The 20,388-nt window shown below is 36.8% G+C and overlaps 1 protein-coding gene across 2 annotated transcripts; it reads right to left on the bottom strand.

Annotated features, from left to right (window-relative positions):
* Positions 1-1,879: 1,879 nt before the first annotated feature.
* LOC107844014 (glucan endo-1,3-beta-glucosidase 8) lies at positions 1,880-6,699 on the bottom strand. Of its 2 annotated transcripts, XM_016688483.2 has the most exons (5): positions 5,910-6,586; positions 5,631-5,760; positions 3,206-3,762; positions 2,408-2,875; positions 1,880-2,102 (listed from the first exon to the last, which is right to left on the bottom strand). In XM_016688483.2, the coding sequence occupies exons 1-5, from the start codon at positions 6,118-6,120 to the stop codon at positions 2,068-2,070; spliced, it is 1,401 nt and encodes a 466-aa protein (XP_016543969.1). In that variant the 5' UTR covers positions 6,121-6,586; the 3' UTR covers positions 1,880-2,067. The 2 variants fall into 2 exon arrangements, with proteins under 2 accessions (XP_016543969.1, XP_016543968.1); XM_016688482.2 differs by lacking the exon at positions 1,880-2,102 and having other exon boundaries at positions 2,204-2,875; positions 5,910-6,699.
* Positions 6,700-20,388: the final 13,689 nt, after the last annotated feature.

Below are 20,388 nucleotides of genomic sequence, written 5' to 3'. Positions count from 1 at the left end.
GAAGGCTCACCACTTGACTCTGCAAATCTGTCTGAAGAATCTACTGATTATCTGGACCCCTAGACTGTGCCTCCGAACTTGGGAGGGAAGGAGGTCAATACAAAGTACTGGTACGCAGAGTAATCCAAAATAAAGTAGAGATTTTTATATAAACTAAATGAGAGCTGTTATAAAACACATTATTGCAAAATGATTTCGAAAATACATGGGCATAGTATACTAATTTTTCAACAACAATGCAATACATCTGAGCTAGGTGGTACACCCTACAATTTCATATTTTCACCAACTGTCAAATCTCGGTTGCCGTCGAGATTAGAGTATAAGTAAGGGAAAGACACACAAGATCACACGGCAGGGTGTCTCGACCGAATCAAGTATGGTAGTGCACAAGATCACAAAGCAGGGCTCCTAACCATAGTCCCAATTTGGGATGACATAATGTCAGGTACAGAAGATCACACAGCAGGGTACCAAGTTCCCGAGTCGGCAAACACGGTTTCCAGCGTAGAGTCATTTGACTCGTGCTTTCTTTAGGTAACCACCTATCTCACAAAATCAATGCATGAAACTCATTTTAATCAATCATATGTCATACTCTGTAGGGTATCGTCATACCCGACTTGCAAGTCATCAATATTACATCAACTTTCCAACTTCTCATACCATTTACCACATGCACATATGTATGACTTTCACACCATTAAAACACATACACCATGGTTCTCAACATGCAATTATTCAAGAAGTTTAATCATTTATGGGTAATGTCATATCAATTACAAAACTCATGCTCTCAATGGTTTAACACTAGTATAATATGGGGTATAAACATTATCATGGGGAATTTAGAAAATTCACAACTCATGTACATCGCACCGTTTTGAAATTTCAGGTCACATGTTCACAATTCAACCATTTAAATATATTCAAACAAACAACCCCATGATATCTCAATAATTCTTTCAAAATCATATATCAAAACATGTTATTTGTATCAATTGAAAACCTCCATTTATAAAAACATATATATACTTGTATAAATTTAAAGTGTTGCGTAAATTCCTTTTTGAAAACATGCCCATGAAATTTAGGATAACCCCACGTACCTCTATTTCGGAGAATAATGAATGATTCTTGAAGCTTACGGATTGGGGATTCCAAATCTCTAATTATCTTCAAAAACTCACAGTTGAATCTTGAATTATTTGGGATTCTTGTTTGAAACCCTAGAGAGCGTTCTTGATGAATTTTGGTGAAAGTGTATGTATTTAGGTGTATTTGGGATTAAATCCCATGTTTGGATGGGTTTGGGACCACGGAAAATGTCTAGTTTGACCTTAGAATTTAAAATTCGGGACTGGAACGCCGTATAAGGCTTCACAGCGACGTGCTGGAAATCGCGATGAGCTACTGGAATTGACAATTGTCTATTTAAGGCTCATCGCGATGCGGTGGTCAGTCAAACGGAAATACTGACACTAAAAATGCTTTAACTTCTTCACCGAGTGTCCGTTTTAGGCGAATTTGGTATCGATGGAAAGCTAATTCAAAGATCTTTCATTTGATATATAGTAGGACACCCAGTTCGTCATATATAATGAGTTATGATCGATTGAAGTTTACCCAAGTTTTAACGTTCACTAAAACTTGAACGATAGGAAAGTTTTTAACCCATCTTTGAGTTAAGGGACTTCTATGATCTCATTCATGCTCAACTAGATTCACACACTACATAATTGATTACATACTAAATTTGCATAGGATTCATGAATTTTGCAACCTCTATGTGAAAGAATAACGGTTTACGTTCTAGCCCGAAATGCGGGGTGTTACACCACATTACCATTTCTCTTTTTATTTAATGAAAAACTATTGACACATAACAAAATTCTGCCTTTTTGAATCTCGGAGTCACAAACTTAGCTTTTCTTTTTTATACTACATGACGCTAAACAATTGAAAGGGAGCCTTAGAGTAACTGGTTAAGTTGCTGTCATGACCAGGAGGTCATAGGTTCAAGCCTTGGAAACAGCCTCTGACAGAAATGCAAGGTGAGACAGCGTACTATACATCCTTGTAGTGGAGTCGTTCCCCGAATCCTGCGCATAGCGGACACTTTAGTGCACCGGGCTGCTTGTTTTTGTTTTTTTTTTTTTCATGAAGCTAAACCACAAAAGAAAGCTCAGAATTGGAACAAACAAAAACACAAATCCTGTATAACTTTTATTGAAGGGTGATATACCCCATAGTCTTGAATACAATCCCTCAAATAAATTTATCAAAAACAACAAATTTGTAAATTTATCTACACACACACCTACTTATATCTACATTAAAATAAGTGTAAAGCCACTTAACAACACAACAATCTCTGGCAAAACCTTATGTGAAAAAGAGTATATACCTGTCTGAATAATAAAATTACAAGTCCCCTGAGATAAATTCTTGTCAGTCACCATTGCAAGTCCTTGAAAATCACAACTCACATCCAATTGATTTTGAACTTGATAATACATATTAAATGCATATGATGCATTTCCATTAGCATCCAAATTATTGCAAGAAGAACCATATCCTAATGCTGTACAATCTGAAAATGTACAAGCATAGTCAATGCTCTCAGCAAGTTTGCTTAAATCTTTAGCTTTTGGATTTAACATACACCATCTTTTGGGTAGATATTGCACATTTTTAGCAGCAATAAGATGTTTATCTTGTCCTTGTCCTGATATGTCCATTGGAAACTTTGGTTGTCCATCGTATCGAAAGATTCCCCAGTGTCGCTCGAAATTGCCTGGAGCAATGCTTTTAGCATCCTCATCAATGAGACCAAATAAGTACACTTCAATGTATCCTGGCCTAAGGGGTGTTCCTGTTACGATCAAAATAATCAGGTGTGACGAAGAACGAGACACAATACTTTAACGTGGATGAAATCTGTTGTATAAAAGCGAGTATAAAACAGGCATAATACATAAACTTACACTCAAACTTGGCCTCGGTTGGCAAATAAACACTCTTTAACTTTGAGTATCCAAATTTATGTATCACGTCATTGTAGGGTGTCCACGAGAGACACAGTGGGGACGAGTTAGAGTATTTAGTTGCAAGTTGATACCAAGTTGAGTGCTTACCTGTCAGCTACGACCAAGTTTGAGTGTCTGTTTATGTATTATGCCTACAAAATATCGAGAGAAATAACCTTTGTTTGATGCAAGTTTTGCAAACAGTCCTCTGTAGAACCGATACGCGTTGTTTAAGTTAGCACTCTTGTCACCATCCGTAGGCCAACCGACTTCTCCGACTAGGATGGCTAGGTCCCCATAACCAACTGCTTTTAAGGCTGAGTGCAGGGTATCAAAGTTGGCATCAAATACATTGGTGTACTCAACCCCGTTATCGATAACAGGGTTAGGAGTACCATCAAAGAAAGCAAAGTCAATAGGGAAATGTTCATTGGCATAAAGACTTAGAAAGGGGTATATGTTTACTGTAAAGGGTGCTTGATTCTTGCTCATGAACTGAACAATCTGTGTCATTAGTTCAGCAATGTCGGCCCGGAATCTACCAGCAGATGGTACAGGATTAGACTCCGGTGAGAAATAGACATCAGCATTAAGCGGTACAGTTGCTTTTATGGAGTCCCCAACACCAGCTTCGTTCAGTGCATTTTGGATATTTTGCAAAGCTGGGAATGTTAAGTTCACAAAGGAGTTGTTGTAGGTTATCAAAAATGGCTCATTACCAACTGCAACATATCTGCAGACAGAGTAAAATTCACGAGACTAAGTAGGCGCTCGGACTATATTTGGTTGAAGTTGAAAAAACGAGTATCTAGACATGCATTTCACGTTAAAGAACTTGAACGAAAACTAGTATTTCACTCGATAAATAGCTCTTCAAACGAAGTTTTTCAATGTTACATCAGCATTTCGACAAAGTTCAACAAGTGAGGTCTGGGGAGAGTACGATCGATGGATGTACTCAACCTTACCCCTACCTTTGCGAGGTAGAGAGGTTGTTTCTGATAGACTCTCAGTTCAATAAATGTGTAGACAAAACAATATGATAGAAAGGAAAATAACGACAACAAAATGATTACAACAACAACAACATACCAGTGTATTCCCACATAGTGGGGTCTTGGGAGGGTAAAATGTACTAGGTCCGTACCACTACCTCGCCGAAGAAGTAGAGAGGCTGTTTCCGATAGACCCCCGGCTCAGAACAAAGGACATTAAACAAAATCGTAATAAAATATGCAACATAATGAAATAACAAAAAAGAAAACACCCATCACGTATACTCTACACTATCACGTGCGCACACACCTCACTCCCAACTCACCTATGACTACTAGCACGACTGCAACCAAAGCACTCCTAACTACTAGCTACGCCTAACCCACCCGCGCTAGCCCTCTACCCTAATTCACATCCTCCATAACTTTCTATCTAGGGTCATGTCCTCAGTAAGTTGTAGCTGCTTCATATCTTGTCTAATCACCCTCCTCCAGTATTTCTTCGGCCTACCTCTACCCCTCTTGAAACCATCCAGAGCCAACCTCTCACACTTGCGAATGGAGGCATCAGTGCCCCTTCTCATTACATGACCAAACTATCTCAACCTCATACCCCTCTTAAAATGATTGATCTTCTTTAATACATTTTGCTTACTGAAGACACAACATTTAAGGTAAATTGGACCATTGGTATCATAAAGTGTTGGACCAAATAAAAAAAGGCCTTCAACTCAATGCACAGATCCAAATATCATGCATTTACTTTTCGAACACTACACAAGCAGGAACACAGCACATGGAAATAGTACCATAGAATGAAAAAAATGAAAATAAAAATTTAAAATTTGTAATATATAATAAGATGACGTTCAACTCATGGATTTGCCTTTCCGCGCAAACCGTCAGCGTAGAGCACATGGAATTAGCCTAGTGCTTAAATCATTCAACAACTAGACAGTTCATATAGATACAACAACAACAATATACCCCGTGTATTAATTGTCACAAAGTGGGGTCTGGGAGGATAAAGTGTACGCAGTTCATACCACTATCTCAGATAAATAGAGAGGTTGTTTTCGATAGACCCCCAGCTCATGACATATAACAAGACAATTCATAAAAATAGAAAATGCTCTATTTCCACCTTGAACTATATGCGTAAAAGTTGAGGCACACCCGAACTCTAGGAGGGTCCTATATATTACTCCCCTTGGACTTATTAAACTAGTATTTTTGACAACCTTAGTACTTACGTAGCACATACGTGGTACAGCACACTGAAGGGTCCACGTAGGCACACGTGTGTGCCACGTGGATACTAATTAGTCCAGGAGGGTAATAGGACCTCCTAAAGTTCGGGTGTGTCCCAGCCTTTCCGCATATAATTCAAGGTGGAAATAGAGCATTTTTCCGCAAATAAAATTAAAATTAAAATTCCAAGCTCAAAATATAACTAGGGATAACTGCATTAATCATGCAAGTAGAAACAAGAAGTAAAATGTTATTTTAGGAGTGTATCGTAGTAGTTAACAAAGTGAATAAAATCATGCAAGAAAGTTCAAACTGACTCGAACACCATCGTTACGAAAGAAGATGTAATATTTACTTGATGTTGACACCATTTTTGAAATCGTAACGAGTGACATTGCGTCTGACCCAATCCTTAGCTCGATCATAATCCGTCATAGCAAGAAGTTGATCATTCGGAATCGCAACCATAACTTCAATATCAGTACCTGCAAACAGTGGCGAAGCCAGGATTTTCACTAAAAGATTCAGAATATAAAAAAAAGTAGATATTAAGAAGTCAAAAGGAGTTCAACATCATCGTAGGTCAAAGCTACTGAATTCTGCCAAACTCGTCGAGAGACTTGTACTAGAGTACCTGCAAGTGCATTCATAGTGGATTTATCAGCATCAAACAACTTAACTTTCTTAATACCATTGTCCTTCAACATTTGCACAACTATTTTAGGATCCAACATATGTGTTGCCATTGTTCCCCAGTTTACTCCTAATCCTTCAACAACATCTATATTATGATCAACCCAATACACCACAAAAACAAACACTACTAAAACACCAACTTTCAACATGTTTGTCAAGAAGGAATACCAATACCAATATTCTCACAAGAAAATGATTCAATCTTTTCACTACAAGAGTTTTTTTTTATGAAAAAATAATGAATTTGGATGATGGGTAAGTAGAATCTTGGAAATACAAGTGACTTATTGATGCAAAAAAAAAAGGTATATTGAACAAAGAAACGAAAAGGAATAGGAATTTTGATAATGATAAATTAAAAAGGATATTAGAATCAAGAAAAAAGAGGATAATATAAGAAAAGAAATTGAAAGAGATTTGAGAGAAAATAGACTTAGTCTGACATTGATTCAGTTAAGTACTAAAGGTGGGGGATAATAGTCGAGACAAACCTATGAGAAGAGGTAAAATTAACAGTTCGATCCACTAAAGTTTTCACTACGAAAAATAATCTGACCATAATTGTTTAGTATATGCAGTCTTACTCGATATTTCTGCAAGAGCTTATTTTTACTGCTTGAATAGCTGACCTCGTTATGAGAGAATGTATAATTTAACTAGTTATAACAAGTGCTCAATCTATTTCAAACATATCATGCTTAATTTGAATAGGGTATTTAATGTTAAAAAAGACAACTCGATAAATAAAGCGTTTTGCTTTTATATAAAGGTTCGCAGAAGGATCACTACAAGAAGTATGTGATATAGTCACTCTATTTTAACATGAACAGTTTCACGATTCAACTTCATGCCTTATAGATCAAAGAGAAAATGCACATTGCTGAGACATACTCCAATTTTAAAAGGGGTTCTATTAATCCTGAACTAATTAAAATCATATTCTTGTCTTCTTAGTGTATGCCTACATGGCACATACGTGACACACTGTGTGAATCAACACTCGAAAGGTCCACGTAGGCACACAATGTGCCACGTAGGCACTAAGATTGTCAAAAATATAGTTTTAATTAATCCAGAGGGAATAGGACCCCCTTTAAATTCGGGTGTGTCTCAGCAATTTCGTTTATAGTTCAGGATGAAAATAGTGCATTTACTCTAAATCAAACGAAGATAAGTTTATTATTACTTTCATATGTGGCATACTGCGTGAATATAATCAACACACGGAAGGTCCACGTAGACATTAAAATTGCCAAAATATGGTTTTAATTAGTCAAGGGGTAATAGGACCCCTTTTAAATTCGAGTGTGTCTCAGCAATTTCGTTTATAGTTTAGGATGAAAATAGTGCATTTACTCTAAATCAAACGAAGAAGATAAGTTTATTATTATCACTTCCAAGATTTTACTTTTACGATTTACTTATAATTACAGCTCAATTTTGCCCATGATATAAAAAGCAATCAATGCATAAAATATTTTACATTCAAATGTGAATGATCAGTCAAAAAATCACACTCAAAAATTAAAAGCGCTAAATAAGTAGTCTATTCTACAATCATTAATATTATTTTCTAACAAAAATAGTTTACGATTAGTCCAAAGCTTCCCTCAAACTTTTTATCATGATATGGAATGGTTAAATTCCTTGATGAATGGTCCATTATTGTGAAATTGATTGGTTAAAATATCTAAAGTAGAGTCAAAGTGAGTAGGGCATAAAATGTGATATTATTATTATTGGAGTAATGGATGAGAAGAGTAAACGAGTTTAAAGGCGCCCATAATGGATCACATCAACTCAACACATTATGGCCGACTTTCAAGTCGGTGGCCGACTCACCATTTTTAATATTATTATATAATTAATTTCTTCATCTTAATTTATTTATCTAATTTTAACTTCACAATCACGAGTATTGGAGATTTTCCTTCATCTCGTATCGAAAGTTAACGAGCCTAATTTGAGAGCCAGAAGTCATGGTGGAGCCATCTTTGCTCTAGGAGTTCATGCGAACCCCCTTCGATCAGTGGCGACACCAGAATTTTCGCCAAGGGGGTTCACAAGTAAATATACGAACTAATCGAAGGAAATTCTACATCTACTATATATACATAAAAAATAATTTTAACCATGTATATACAGTATAATTTTTCGTACCCCCTATCATACATGTAGCTCCACCCTGCCTTCGACGAAAAATTATATAGTTTTTATACTATTTGTCACACCCCTTTTTCAACTCCGAAAGATTCGATTTAAGTTCGAAAGAGTTTTTATTATTAAGTGACAAAAGAAAACGATTTGTTTCGAAGAAAGATTGTCTTTACATTCGAAATCAGAGTCTGTCTTTACATTCGAAATCAGAGTCGCCACTTGGCATAATCTGGTGTGCCAAGTCACCATTGGAATATCCTTTTCAAAACCATTTGACTCTTTAAACTAGTTTGCGAACAGAGATTCCGGCTAAGGAATTCTGTTGACTGAGGGGAAGGTGTTAGGCACCCCTCGATCCCGTGGTTCGACCACGGTCGCTTGGTGGAGCGTATCGGCTAATTTTGACACTACGAATATACAAACCACACAAAATACGTAAAACAATCAAACAAACAAACAAAACAAACAAAACGAATCAAAAGTACAGTGTCCAGTCCAATTTATCCAGTCTAAAATAGAAAAATGCAAAAATAAATCCTATCTAATCTACACTAATACTAACTACGCTCCCGTACTTTACCCGACGCCTCGGGCCTTCCTCATGAACGTTTTCCGCCAACATAGTACATCGGGGCATACCTCGGTGAATAAATACAATGTGTCTTGGGACATTCCCCGGCTAAATAAATACATTTGAATTAAACACGATAAACTAGAAACCAAACATTCACGCGCACATTAAACATTCAAAACATTTAATAAACACATCACTCCTAAGTTTTGCCTACCCAAACCGACATTTGCCTATCCATTTCAACATATCATAATTCTATCACATTCCAACAATATTCATGCTCATTACGAATTAAACAAAACAATAATAAACCAAAGTTAATCTAAATACAACCTTTTATCACTTTCTCAATTCCATCCCCAAACAACCAATTTCAATTCTCAAACGAGATACCATTTCACCAAACCATAATCAAGCAAACAAACCACGAGTCAAAATAAACACGCATTCATCACCAACAAGGACCAAATAACACGCAATATTCAATCCAACACCAAATATAATAAACAATGAAATAAAAAAAGAAAGAGAGTAGAATTGGACCTCAATTTGAAGCTTTCAAACTCAATGTTGTTCGAATAAAGAGAGTCCGCACCCGAAAACCTCGAGCCAAACCTTAACACCAATAATCCAACTCGACAATGAGAAATAATGACCCGTTCACCGTCACTTTTCACCGACACTGTTCATGCCATTACTGTTCACTTCGTTACTGTTCCCGCCTTTACTGTTCACGTCATTACTGTTCATTTCGTTACTGTTTATGCTATTACTGTTCACTGGCACTGTTTACGCCGAATTCCTATTGTCCAGACCTTTTTTCTCTCTCGATTTTTTTTTCTCTCGCGCAATTCTCTCTTTCTCTCCCTCATTTTTTTTTGTTCTTATGAGGAAGATGATTTGGTGATTATTATTGTGGGGAAGATGATGATGAAAGAAGGAGCCTCCCCCTTTTCCCCTTTTAGAATTTTCCTTTTATATTTTTATTTGGTTTTTCTTTTTCTTTATTTATTATCCTATGTGAAAGCATATAATTGGTGGCTTATGGGAATAAGTGTGTAGCATGTGGAAAAGTTAGTGTGGCACATGGAAAGATGAGGGTGGCATGTGAAAAAATGAGTAGAGCGTGTGCGTTTTGCATGTATTCAAAAGCACGGAGCACGAGGAAGGAGGGAAACCAGGTCTTGACTTAGGACATCCTACCTACCCAAGTTATGAGGGAATCGAGTCACGGGTATCTCAAAGGATTGGAGAGAGAAGGACTATACTGAATTGGAGAGTCGAGTGAGGTTCCATCGAGGTTCCGGTCTGCGTCTCTGTCATTACATCAAAAATAAAAATTACAAGTTAAAACATAAATGAAATTACAAAATCCTATCTACGCAGCTTCTGTTGGACTCTTGACTTGAGTTTCATCACCCTATTCTTCAGGCAGGCTTCTGATTTGAAATTTCTTCAACTTGTTGCTTGGTTTTCAATTTCATCACCCTGTTCTCCAAGCGGGGTCCTGACTTGCTATTTTCGATCTGTTGACTTTCATTTTCTTCACTTTGTTACTTAACTTTCAACTTCTTCACCTTGTTGGTTGACTTTCAATTTCTTCACCTTGCTCTTGACTTTCCATTTATTCGCCCTGTGCTTTGGGTGGGCTCCTGAAATCACATCAAAACTAGGAAGAAAATTATCCCAAACAAAATTATTGTAAAGAGAAAATCATTTGCCAAAAAAGTAAAGTTTCAAAAACAGATATAATTTTTTTTTTGCCCCAGTTTACCATCAGAAGAATGTTGAGAAAGTCAAATCATACCTACTTGCGTGTTGCAATAATGAATCAAGACTCTGACCAAGAAATGCATCTCTTGAGAGTAAAATTGAATGACTAAGACTAAGAAGTGCGTCTCCCACGAATTAAGTGAGGAATTCTGACTAGAAAGTGTGTCTTCTAGAGATAGAAGTTTAAATTAAAAAGTGTGTCACCTGACAAATGAAAACTAACAAGGAAGTGCGTCTCATAAGGATTAAGTGCAATGACTCAACTAGAAATTGCATTTTCTAGAAATAAAGGAGAATGACTCGACTAAAAGGTACGTCTTATAGGAATCAAAGGAAATAACTCGACTAAAAGATACGTCTTATAGGGGTCAAGGGGAATGACTCGACTAAAAGGTACGTCTTATAGGAATCAAAGGGAGATGACTCGACTAAAAGGTATGTCTTATAGGAATCCAGGGAAATGACTCGACTAAAAGGTATGCCTTATAGGAATCAAGGGGGATGACTCGACTAAAAGGTACGTCTTCTAGGGGTCAAGGGGAATGAATCGACTAAAAGGTACGCCTTATAGGAATCAAAGGAGATGACTCGACTAAAAGGTACGTCTTATAGGAATCAAGGGGGATAACTCGACTAAAAGGTACGCCTTATAGGAATCAAGGGGGATGACTCAACTAAAAGGTACGTCTTATAGGAATCAAGGGGGATGACTCGACTAAAAGATGCGTCTTATAGAAATCAAGGGAAATGACTCAACTAAAAGGTACATCTTCTAGGAATCAGGGAGAATGAATGGACTAAAAGGTACGTCTTCTAGGGGTCAAGGAAAATGACTCGACTAAAAGGTACGTCTTCTAGAAATCAAGACTTAAGTTAGGAAGTGCATTACCTAAGAAGCAAAATTCGAATTACCCAATCATGGAATTGTGTCTCCTTACCAATGTTGTTTGAATTATCAAAACAAGGAAGTGCGTCTCTTAGAGATCTTAAATTATGAGTTTTACCATGGTTTTGATTACCAAACCTATGCAACAACCTTGACTGTTGCATTTGTTGAGGTGAGAAATTACGACCTTTGATGTTTAGGCTCTAAAATCCTTAATCTGAATGCAACATCTATTTTTGTTACATACAAAGAAACTTGTGAGTTTAAAAACATGATGGCTAGTTTGTGGCTTTGGCTTTCGAGGCAATTGCTCCTGTGCCCGTCACATTTAGCTTTGCTTCCAACCATTAGCATATGTCATTGACTTGCTGTATCATTGATCCAAGCTCAGCTTATTAAGAGTGACTCTGAAACAAACACAGTATTTCTGCTTTGTCGTGTTTCTCAAATAAACCCTTTGAACCTTCATTTTTATGAGTTCCCAGACTTGTCTGTTGACACAATTCCTGCACGCCTATTTTGGCTCACCATCATGTCTCTTTCATGTGCTGACCCTTTATCTTGCTTTGTACAATTGAAGAAGCTGGTAGCCAATTTTGAAATCTTTTCTCACTTGTTTTTTACATGGACTTGACTCATAGACAACAAAAGAAAACATAATGACAATTTTTATTTGGATAACTGACTCAAGAAAGATAAACAAAAATAAAGAGAAGAAAGAAAAGACAATGAATGTCCCCGTTTGAAATAAATAAATGACAAATTCATCAAAAAAATGACAGTCACCTCTAATGATTATGCCATGTATTTTGGATTAAGCATCCTAATATTTTCATCCAAACTTTCTACCAATTGTTGTTGAGTTAACGACCTTGAAACTGAGTTACTTCCTTAGGTCAATTGCATTTACGACCTCATTCGGCTATTGGCGCCTTGAAGGGTTTGTGCCAACAAACTTCTCTTATTTTCTTTTCCTCAGTTCACCATTACCTTATGGTGTCTGTAAGGGTTTTCACTGATGAGACTCTCTTATCTTCGTTTTCTCTCAACTCACAGTCGTCTTACGGTGCTCGTGAGAGTTTTCACCGCTAAGACTCTCTCATTTTTTATCTCTCTCAACCTACTGTCGCCTTATGGTGCCCATGAGGGTTTTCACCAATAAGACTCTCTTATTTTTATTTCTCTCCTGACTTCATGAGGAAGACGAGTAGTTTTCAAAATGTGTCATCACATCCATTGCATGTTTAGACTTAACATTCTCAAAGATTGATCCGTCGGTCTTTCTTTGGTTGTAACTTGACTTTTGAATAAGGTTGGAAAGAAAGAATGGCATGGGGCCCAAACTATTCTAAAAGTGGGGTAGGACTTACAACTTTTGAAATTAACTCAAACAATGAGGATTAACTCATGTCCCAGTTTCTTTTGACTGGGAAATTCTAAATCTTTTATCTGGTTGGACCAAGCCAGAGTAGGGCAGCCTACGTATCTCATCCTCGAGAGAGGAGAATCAGGTCATGCGTAGTTCTGGTAGCTTGTTCTTTCACTTGATTCTATTTTTTTTCTTTTGTTGACTCTTTTTCTCTTTGGGACTTTTCCGACTTTATTTTTCTTAACACTCATCTTTTGAATTTTGTTGACTCTATCTTGATTCCAAAAGAGGGGTATGAAAGAAAATAACACTAAGGCCCAAATGGGGTAAACAAAGGATGACACAATGTTTAGATAGGAGAATGAAATGCCCTTGTCATATCAATTCTTGAAAATGCTAGTACATAGCATGCAATGCGAAAGTGCACGATCAAGATCACTTATGAAATGTTTTACAACACTAACTTGCCCCGAGCATGTGTGCCACCTCTTTTTCTACACTTTCCCATCATACAACTCCACTTTTGTTGTACATCCCTTACATTGAATGACTCATCATGCTTTCGTGGAGTTGATTTTCTTTCTGTTCCTCTTGATAGGATCACGCAGACACTGTTTGACCTAATTAGGCTATGTTTTTCAATTGATGTCCAAGTTATTCTTATGATTCTCAAAATAATCACCTTAATTTTGAAAGAAGGCTTCAACTTGTCACCAAATGTCTAGTCTCATATGTTTTTTCTAACCTTAGCCCTCTGATTCCATGTTTCATGGTTAAATTGGATTTTAAGATCTGACTGAAAATTCCACAAGCATGTCATATCACTAGAGTCAACATAAAATGTATTATATAAAGAAAACAAACAAACAACACATATTCAAAACACAAAGGAAAAGGGACAATTCATTTAGTTGAAATAAAAGGTAGAAGAGTTTGAACATAAACGACAAAAGGACAAAACAAGATAGATCCCGAACTACAACCCTAAAATAATTCGAAAAATAGAAAAGAAAACAAAACAAACTATCAGACCTCTTCCTAGTAGGGAGAGGGGTGACTTCTCAATTGCTCAGCCTAACAACTTAGCCACTGATTTGCATATCAGCATGACTAGAGCTTCCCTCACTGTCAATGTTCTACACCATAATTGATCTATCTTGAATCATCTTTTTAATTTCTCTTTCAAATCTCGACAATCTTCAATACTATGACCCCGAGCATCAGAATGATACACACATCGTACATTTGGATCAAAATTTCTTGAACGCCGATTAAGAGTGCACTCCGAGAGAGGAATGATCATGTCCCATTGTACCAATCTCTAAAATAAACTGGCGTACGACTCTCCAATTGGTGTGAAGCTATCTCTCAACTTCTGCCCCATTTCATCGTTTAGCTTAGATCAAAAATCAGGCTTAGAAGGGTCTTGGTATATTTGTGGAGTTAGAGGACGACTCTGAGGAGTTGGTGTTTTCCACTGTGGGTAAGATGGGGGTTGAACATATGGTTGTGCTTTATATACTGGACATGGAGGTGGAGGAGCAGAGTATAATGGATTTTGGGAGTGATTATGTGGAGCTTGGGTATGAACTTGGGTTTGAGCCTGAGAGTGACGACAACGGGGTCTTCTTGACCGTGCCCGCTGTCCAACTACAATAGAGGATGCATCATTCTCATTCTTTGTCTCCCCAACACTTCTTGAACCCTTTTGAATTGCTTGAGTTATCGCTTTCAATGTTGCAAAACTCACAATGCAACCAGTCTTAATTCCCTCTTCTATCATCTCCCCCATTTTAAGGGCCTCAATAAATGACTTGCCTAATGCAGGTAACAAGTGTTGATAATATGTTTCATCCTGCACTTAAATAAACACCTCCACTATTTTGCTTTCTTTCATTGGCGGTTTTACTCTAGCAGCTTGTCCGCGCCATCTGATCGCATACTCCCTGAAACTCTCAGTATTCTTCTTTTTTATACTAGTTAGGGATTTTTCATCAGGGATCAACTCCACATTGTATTGAAATTGTTGCACAAATTCGTTAGCTAGGTCATCCCAACTAATCCACTTGTCAATGTCTTGGTCAACAAACCATTCCGAAGCTTGCCCTGAAAAACTCTCCTTAAAATAAGTCATGAGTAGGTCTTCCTTTCCTTCAGCGCCTCTTAATTAGTTACAATAGCGCCTCAAATGTGCCACTGGGTCCCCATGTCCGTCATATTTCTCAAACTTTGGCATTTTACAGTCAGGAGGAAGGTTGACACCTGGAAACATGCATAAGTTATTATATGAGACACTTTTGTAACCCCCAAGTCCTTGCAAGTTCTTCATAGCCAGTTCCAAACTTCTCAATTTTATGGTCATTTTCTCTTGTTCTTCTGTCATAACAGGCTTCTCAGTGTTAGAAGGAAATTCAGGTGGGTGAGTGCCACCATAAAGACCAGTCAACTTGAATATAGGGTCGGAAGTGTAACACTGATCACCAGTAATATCCAATGCAGGCTCTCTTGTAGAGTAGGAAGGCACAACTTGTGGATGAACATCAAAAGTAGGAGCTTAAAGTGGGGGTGGCGCCGCAAAGCATGAACAACAGGTGGATCCGAGTATATGGTGGTCTTGGATTGGGGAGTGAGGAAATGAGCATTAGAAATGATTGGATATTGTTGCCCCGGAGTCGATCCTGATGCATGTTGTGGCATGTCAACAAAAATGGGAAATTTTGCATGTGACACAGGAGGCAAGCTAGAAAGATACTCCATATTATCAGTGGGAACTGGAGGAGGAGGCAACCCATTAGCCCAAGCTCGATGCATTTCTATCATTTGTTGCCTTAATTTCTGAATCTCTTCATTAGCTCCTAAATTCTCATTTTCCGAACTCCCTATCTGATTAGTGACAACAAACTCGGTATCCTTGTTGGCCATAACTTTCTCGATGACTTGGTGCAATACGGAGGACCAGTCAAAATGCTACAAACCAACTACCTTAAACTAACTGAACAAGAGATAACCAATGTGTTAGAATTCAACATTTTTTCAAACACTTCTTATTTTTTCTTTTATTGACAAGGTCACCGAACCCGAGAAGGGCGCCTACGTATCTCACCCTCGAGGGAGGAGAATCAGGTGTGCGTAGTTCGTGAAGTCTTGCCAAAATGACCAAATTAACTCTTTTTTTTTTCATGAAACTTTAAGAATAAAAGAAAATAACAATTTGTCAAAAGAATTGACGAAAATTTTTTTCGTATTTTTCAGGTTTAAACACCCCTATACAAAGTGAAATCTATGATTATCAAAGAAATCATTTTGGGTTTTCAATTTTGAAATTCATACGAAAATAAAATTTGAAACTATTAAAGAAAAATCTTTTTGTAGTTTCTTTTAAAGATATATATGGAACACCTACTCTAAATGAAGAGTGAAGAAAATCTTTTTGAATTTTATTTTTTTTGAAATAAGATCCCCGAACCAACACTAGGATGCCTACGTATCTCACATCCCGAAAGAGGAGAATCAAGGGTGCGTAATTCGTCCAGATTGGACAATTAATGATTAAATAACAAACTAGACCCTGATTTAAGAGATATAACCAAAGATGGACAATGAACCACGTTAATAAAATCTTTTGAGTTTTCATTTTGACACTTCACAGAAAAATGACATCAACAACTATGAAAGAAAAATCTTTTTGGTATTTTCGTTATACGAAATATAAAAAATTTCTAACATCTTTTTTTGCATTTTTCTTTTATAAAAACTCCTATGAATGAAAAAACTTTTTAAAGTTTTCGAATTGTGAATGCATGCTAAATGAGACAAAGAAAAATCTTTTTGATGTTTTTGAGAAAATGAGTGTGAAAGGTAAAAAATTCTTTTTGAATTTTTGAATTGTGAAAAACAAAAGTCATAAAAAACTCTAAAAACTACGAAACTTTTTTTTTTCTCTTCGACTCACTTTTTCTTTCTTTTTCCTCTCTGTTTTTTTTTTTCAATTTTTCCTTGCCTACACACTCTATTTAAATCTAGCACATGTTTTCCACCAAATCAATCCGTCAAATGACCATATTACCATTAAAGATGCAACATTTAGCACGTAGGGATGCTTTAGAGGTGAGTCTCCTACAAAGGGCCACGCGAGTCCCGCTAGGTCTTAATATGATGCAGATAAGCATGACCTAAAGGCTGACCTACGCTGAAGTTTACTAACAAGGTTGTTCGGGGGAGCGTATGATCGATAGTGAATTGCTTTAGCTGTCCACCTACTCCATACAACCCAACAACTCCCCCTCCTAAAATAAGAGTGACTCAGCTATAGGTCGTATACACACGTGTACTACGAACTTGTTGCAGAAAGAAAGACTCGGGTTATGCACGTGATGCCAAATATAAAACTGTAACACATAAAATAAAACTGTGAACAAAGAGCACGCAGACACTCAACAATGATAAACAATAACACAAAACAACACAAACAAAATGTCTATACACTGGTCGATACAACTCCAAAATAAGCTCAAATTCTGAAAACTCCCCAGCAGAGTCGCCAGAGCTGTCACACCTCTTTTTCAACTCCGAAAGATTCGATTTAAGTTCGAAAGGGTTTTTATTATTAAGTGACAGAAGAAAATGATTTGTTTTGAAGAAGGATTGTCTTTACATTAGAAATCAGAGTCGCCACTTGGCATAATCTGGTGTGCCAAGTCACCATTGGAATATCCTTTTCAAAATCATTTGACTCTTTAAACTGGTTTGCGAACAGAGACTCCGGCTAAGGAATTCTGTTGACCGAGGGGAAGGTGTTAGGCACCCCTCGATCCCGTGGTTCGACCACGGTCGCTTGGTGGAGCGTATCGGCTAATTTTGACATTACGAATGTACAAACCACATAAAACATGTAAAACAATCAAACAAACAAACAAAACAAACAAAACGAATCAAAAGTACAGTGTCCAGTCCAATTTATCCAGTCTAAAATAGAAAAATGCAAAAATAAATCCTATCTAATCTACACTAATACTAACTACGCTCCCGTACTTTACCCGACGCCTCGGGCCTTCCTCACGAACGTTTTCCGCCAACATAGTACATCGGGGCATACCTCGGTGAATAAATACAATGTGTGTCTTGGGACATTCCCCAGATAAATAAATACATTTGAATTGAACACGATAAACTAGAAACCAAACATTCACGCGCACATTAAACATTCAAAACATTTAATAAACACATCACTCCTAAGTTTTGCCTACCTAAACCGACATTTGCCTATCCATTTCAACATATCATAATTCTATCACATTCCAACAATATTCATGCTCATTATGAATTAAACAAAACAACAATAAACCAAAGTTAATCTAAATACAATTTTTTATCACTTTCTCAATTCCATCCCCAAACAATCAATTTCAATTCTCAAATGAGATACCATTTCACCAAACCATAATCAAGCAAACCAACCACAAGTCAAAATAAACACGCATTCATCACCAACAAGGACCAAATAACACGCAATATTCAATCCAACACCAAATATACTAAACAATGAAATAAAAAAAGAAAGAGAGTAGAATTGGACCTCAATTTGAAGCTTTCAAACTCAATGTTATTCGAATATAGAGAGTCCGCACCCGAAAACCTCCAGCCGAACCTTAACACCAATAATTTAACTCGACAATGAGAAATAATGACCTGTTCACCGTTACTTTTCACCGACACTGTTCACGCCATTACTGTTCACTTCGTTACTGTTCTCGCCTTTACTGTTCACGTCATTACTATTCATTTCGTTACTGTTCATGCTATTACTATTCACCGACACTGTTTATGTCGAATTCCTATTGTCCAGACTCTTTTTCTCTCTCGATTTTTTTTTCTCTCGCGCGATTCCCTCTTTCTCTCCCTTGTTTTTTTTTGTTCTTGTGAGGAAGATGATTTGGTGATTATTGTTATTGTGGAGAAGATTATGATGAAAGAAGGAGCCTCCCCTTTTTCCCCTTTTAGAATTTTCCTTTTATATTTTTATTTGGTTTTTCTTTTTCTTTATTTATTATCCTATGTGGAAGTATATAATTGGTGGCTTATGAGAATAAGTGTGCGGCATGTGAAAAAGTTAGTGTGGCATGTGGAAAGATGAGGGTGGCGTGTGGAAAAATGAGTAGGGCGTGTGCCTTTTGCATGTATCCAATGAAAAATGGAAAGTGAGGTGTTGAGGTGGCATAGTGAGGTGGCAAAGATTCTATGTATTTAATTATTTTCAATTCTTTTTTGGGGAGAAATTATCAAATAAACAAAAGTATGGTAAGCTGAATAAAATAAAAATAAAAATTAAAAAAAATAAAAAATAAAATAAAATAACAATGATTAAAATATTTTCGAGAAAGGACAAAATTACGTGTCTACACTATTTTTCATGATTAAAAATATTTTATATATATATATATATATATATAGAGAGAGAGAGAGAGAGAGAGAGATAGTAGATGTTGGCCCCCTTTCGACTAGTTTGTATATATACTTCTAAGCCCCTCAATGAAAATCCTGACTCCGTAACTAGCCAGAAGGTTATGAATATCTAAGCGGAATGTCTAAGTCCTAGTCTCTCTTCACTAGATTGTTTTTTCCATGCAAGTTGGAAAGATCATCACGAATAAAGTAAAAAATAAATAAGATTTTTAAATGTTGTGATATATATATATGCTTTAAAAATAATACCAACGAATATTTTAAGCTTGTGGTATTTCATTTCCTTTATATATACTTCCTTTTCATCCAACGCCTTAGTCATTGTTACCCCAGTTATTCCCAACTATTCATATCACCACTCTCTCCGTCCAATTTCAATAAGTTTAATTGACATCCTTTCATAAAACATAAATTTCAAGAAAAATTGAGTTAAAATAAAATTTAGATACTTGTGTGGTCATAAAATTAATTTTTTTTTAAAAAAATTACGTTTAGTTATTTCTAATTATAGAAAGGTGATGATTTTTTTGAAATGGTTAAAGAAAGTAATTGAAATGACAAATAATTATGATTATTAAATATGTGCCGCATAAATTGAGACAGAAGAAGCACATTTTTCTAATGTTTAGTCCTTGCGTATGCAACGTGTTCTTGCACGACCCTCTAATAATTGCTAGTGGCTAAACAAATACGACGAGTTCACGTACACAAACTAAAATATCTTGGGTCTATGATTTAGGGAAATGAAGAGATTGATGAGGATATCACGTATCATATTGGGGTAGATTGGATGAAATTGAGGCTTGCCTCGGAAGTTGTGTCATCAGAAGGTACCTCTCAAGCTTAGAGGTATTAATTCTATAGAGAGGCGATCCGTCCGGTCATGTTGTATGGAGCAGAATGTTGATCAGTCAAAAACTCTTATTATATCCAAAAGTTGAAGGCGACAGAAATGAGAATGTTGTGTTGGATATGTAGACTTACTAAAGGAGATAGAGTTAGGAATGAAAGTATTCGGGCGAAGGTGGGAATGACATCGGTGGAGGACAAGATGTGGGAAGCGAGGTTGAGATGGTTTGGACATGTAATGAGGAGGGACACGGATGAGCCGGTTTGGAGGTGCGAGAGGTTAGCTTTGGATAGTTTCAGGTCGGGTAGAGTTAGGCCAAAGAAATAGTAGAGGGAGGTGATTAGAC

The sequence above is a fragment of the Capsicum annuum genome, chromosome 10, assembly GCF_002878395.1.
Source record: "Capsicum annuum cultivar UCD-10X-F1 chromosome 10, UCD10Xv1.1, whole genome shotgun sequence".
NCBI classification, from domain to species: Eukaryota; Viridiplantae; Streptophyta; class Magnoliopsida; order Solanales; family Solanaceae; genus Capsicum; species Capsicum annuum.
This window is presented reverse-complemented; position numbering and strand designations above follow the sequence as displayed.

Coding starts and splice junctions, on each gene's coding strand:
- LOC107844014 (XM_016688482.2), bottom strand. CDS start 6,120: ATGTTGAAAGTTGGTGTTTTAGTAGTGTTTGTTTTTGTGGTGTATTGG. Junction 5,761..5,909: donor CACTATGAATGCACTTGCAG/GTACTCTAGTAC, acceptor CACTGTTTGCAG/GTACTGATATTGAAGTTATG. Junction 3,763..5,630: donor AAAAATGGTGTCAACATCAA/GTAAATATTACA, acceptor CTCTGTCTGCAG/ATATGTTGCAGTTGGTAATG.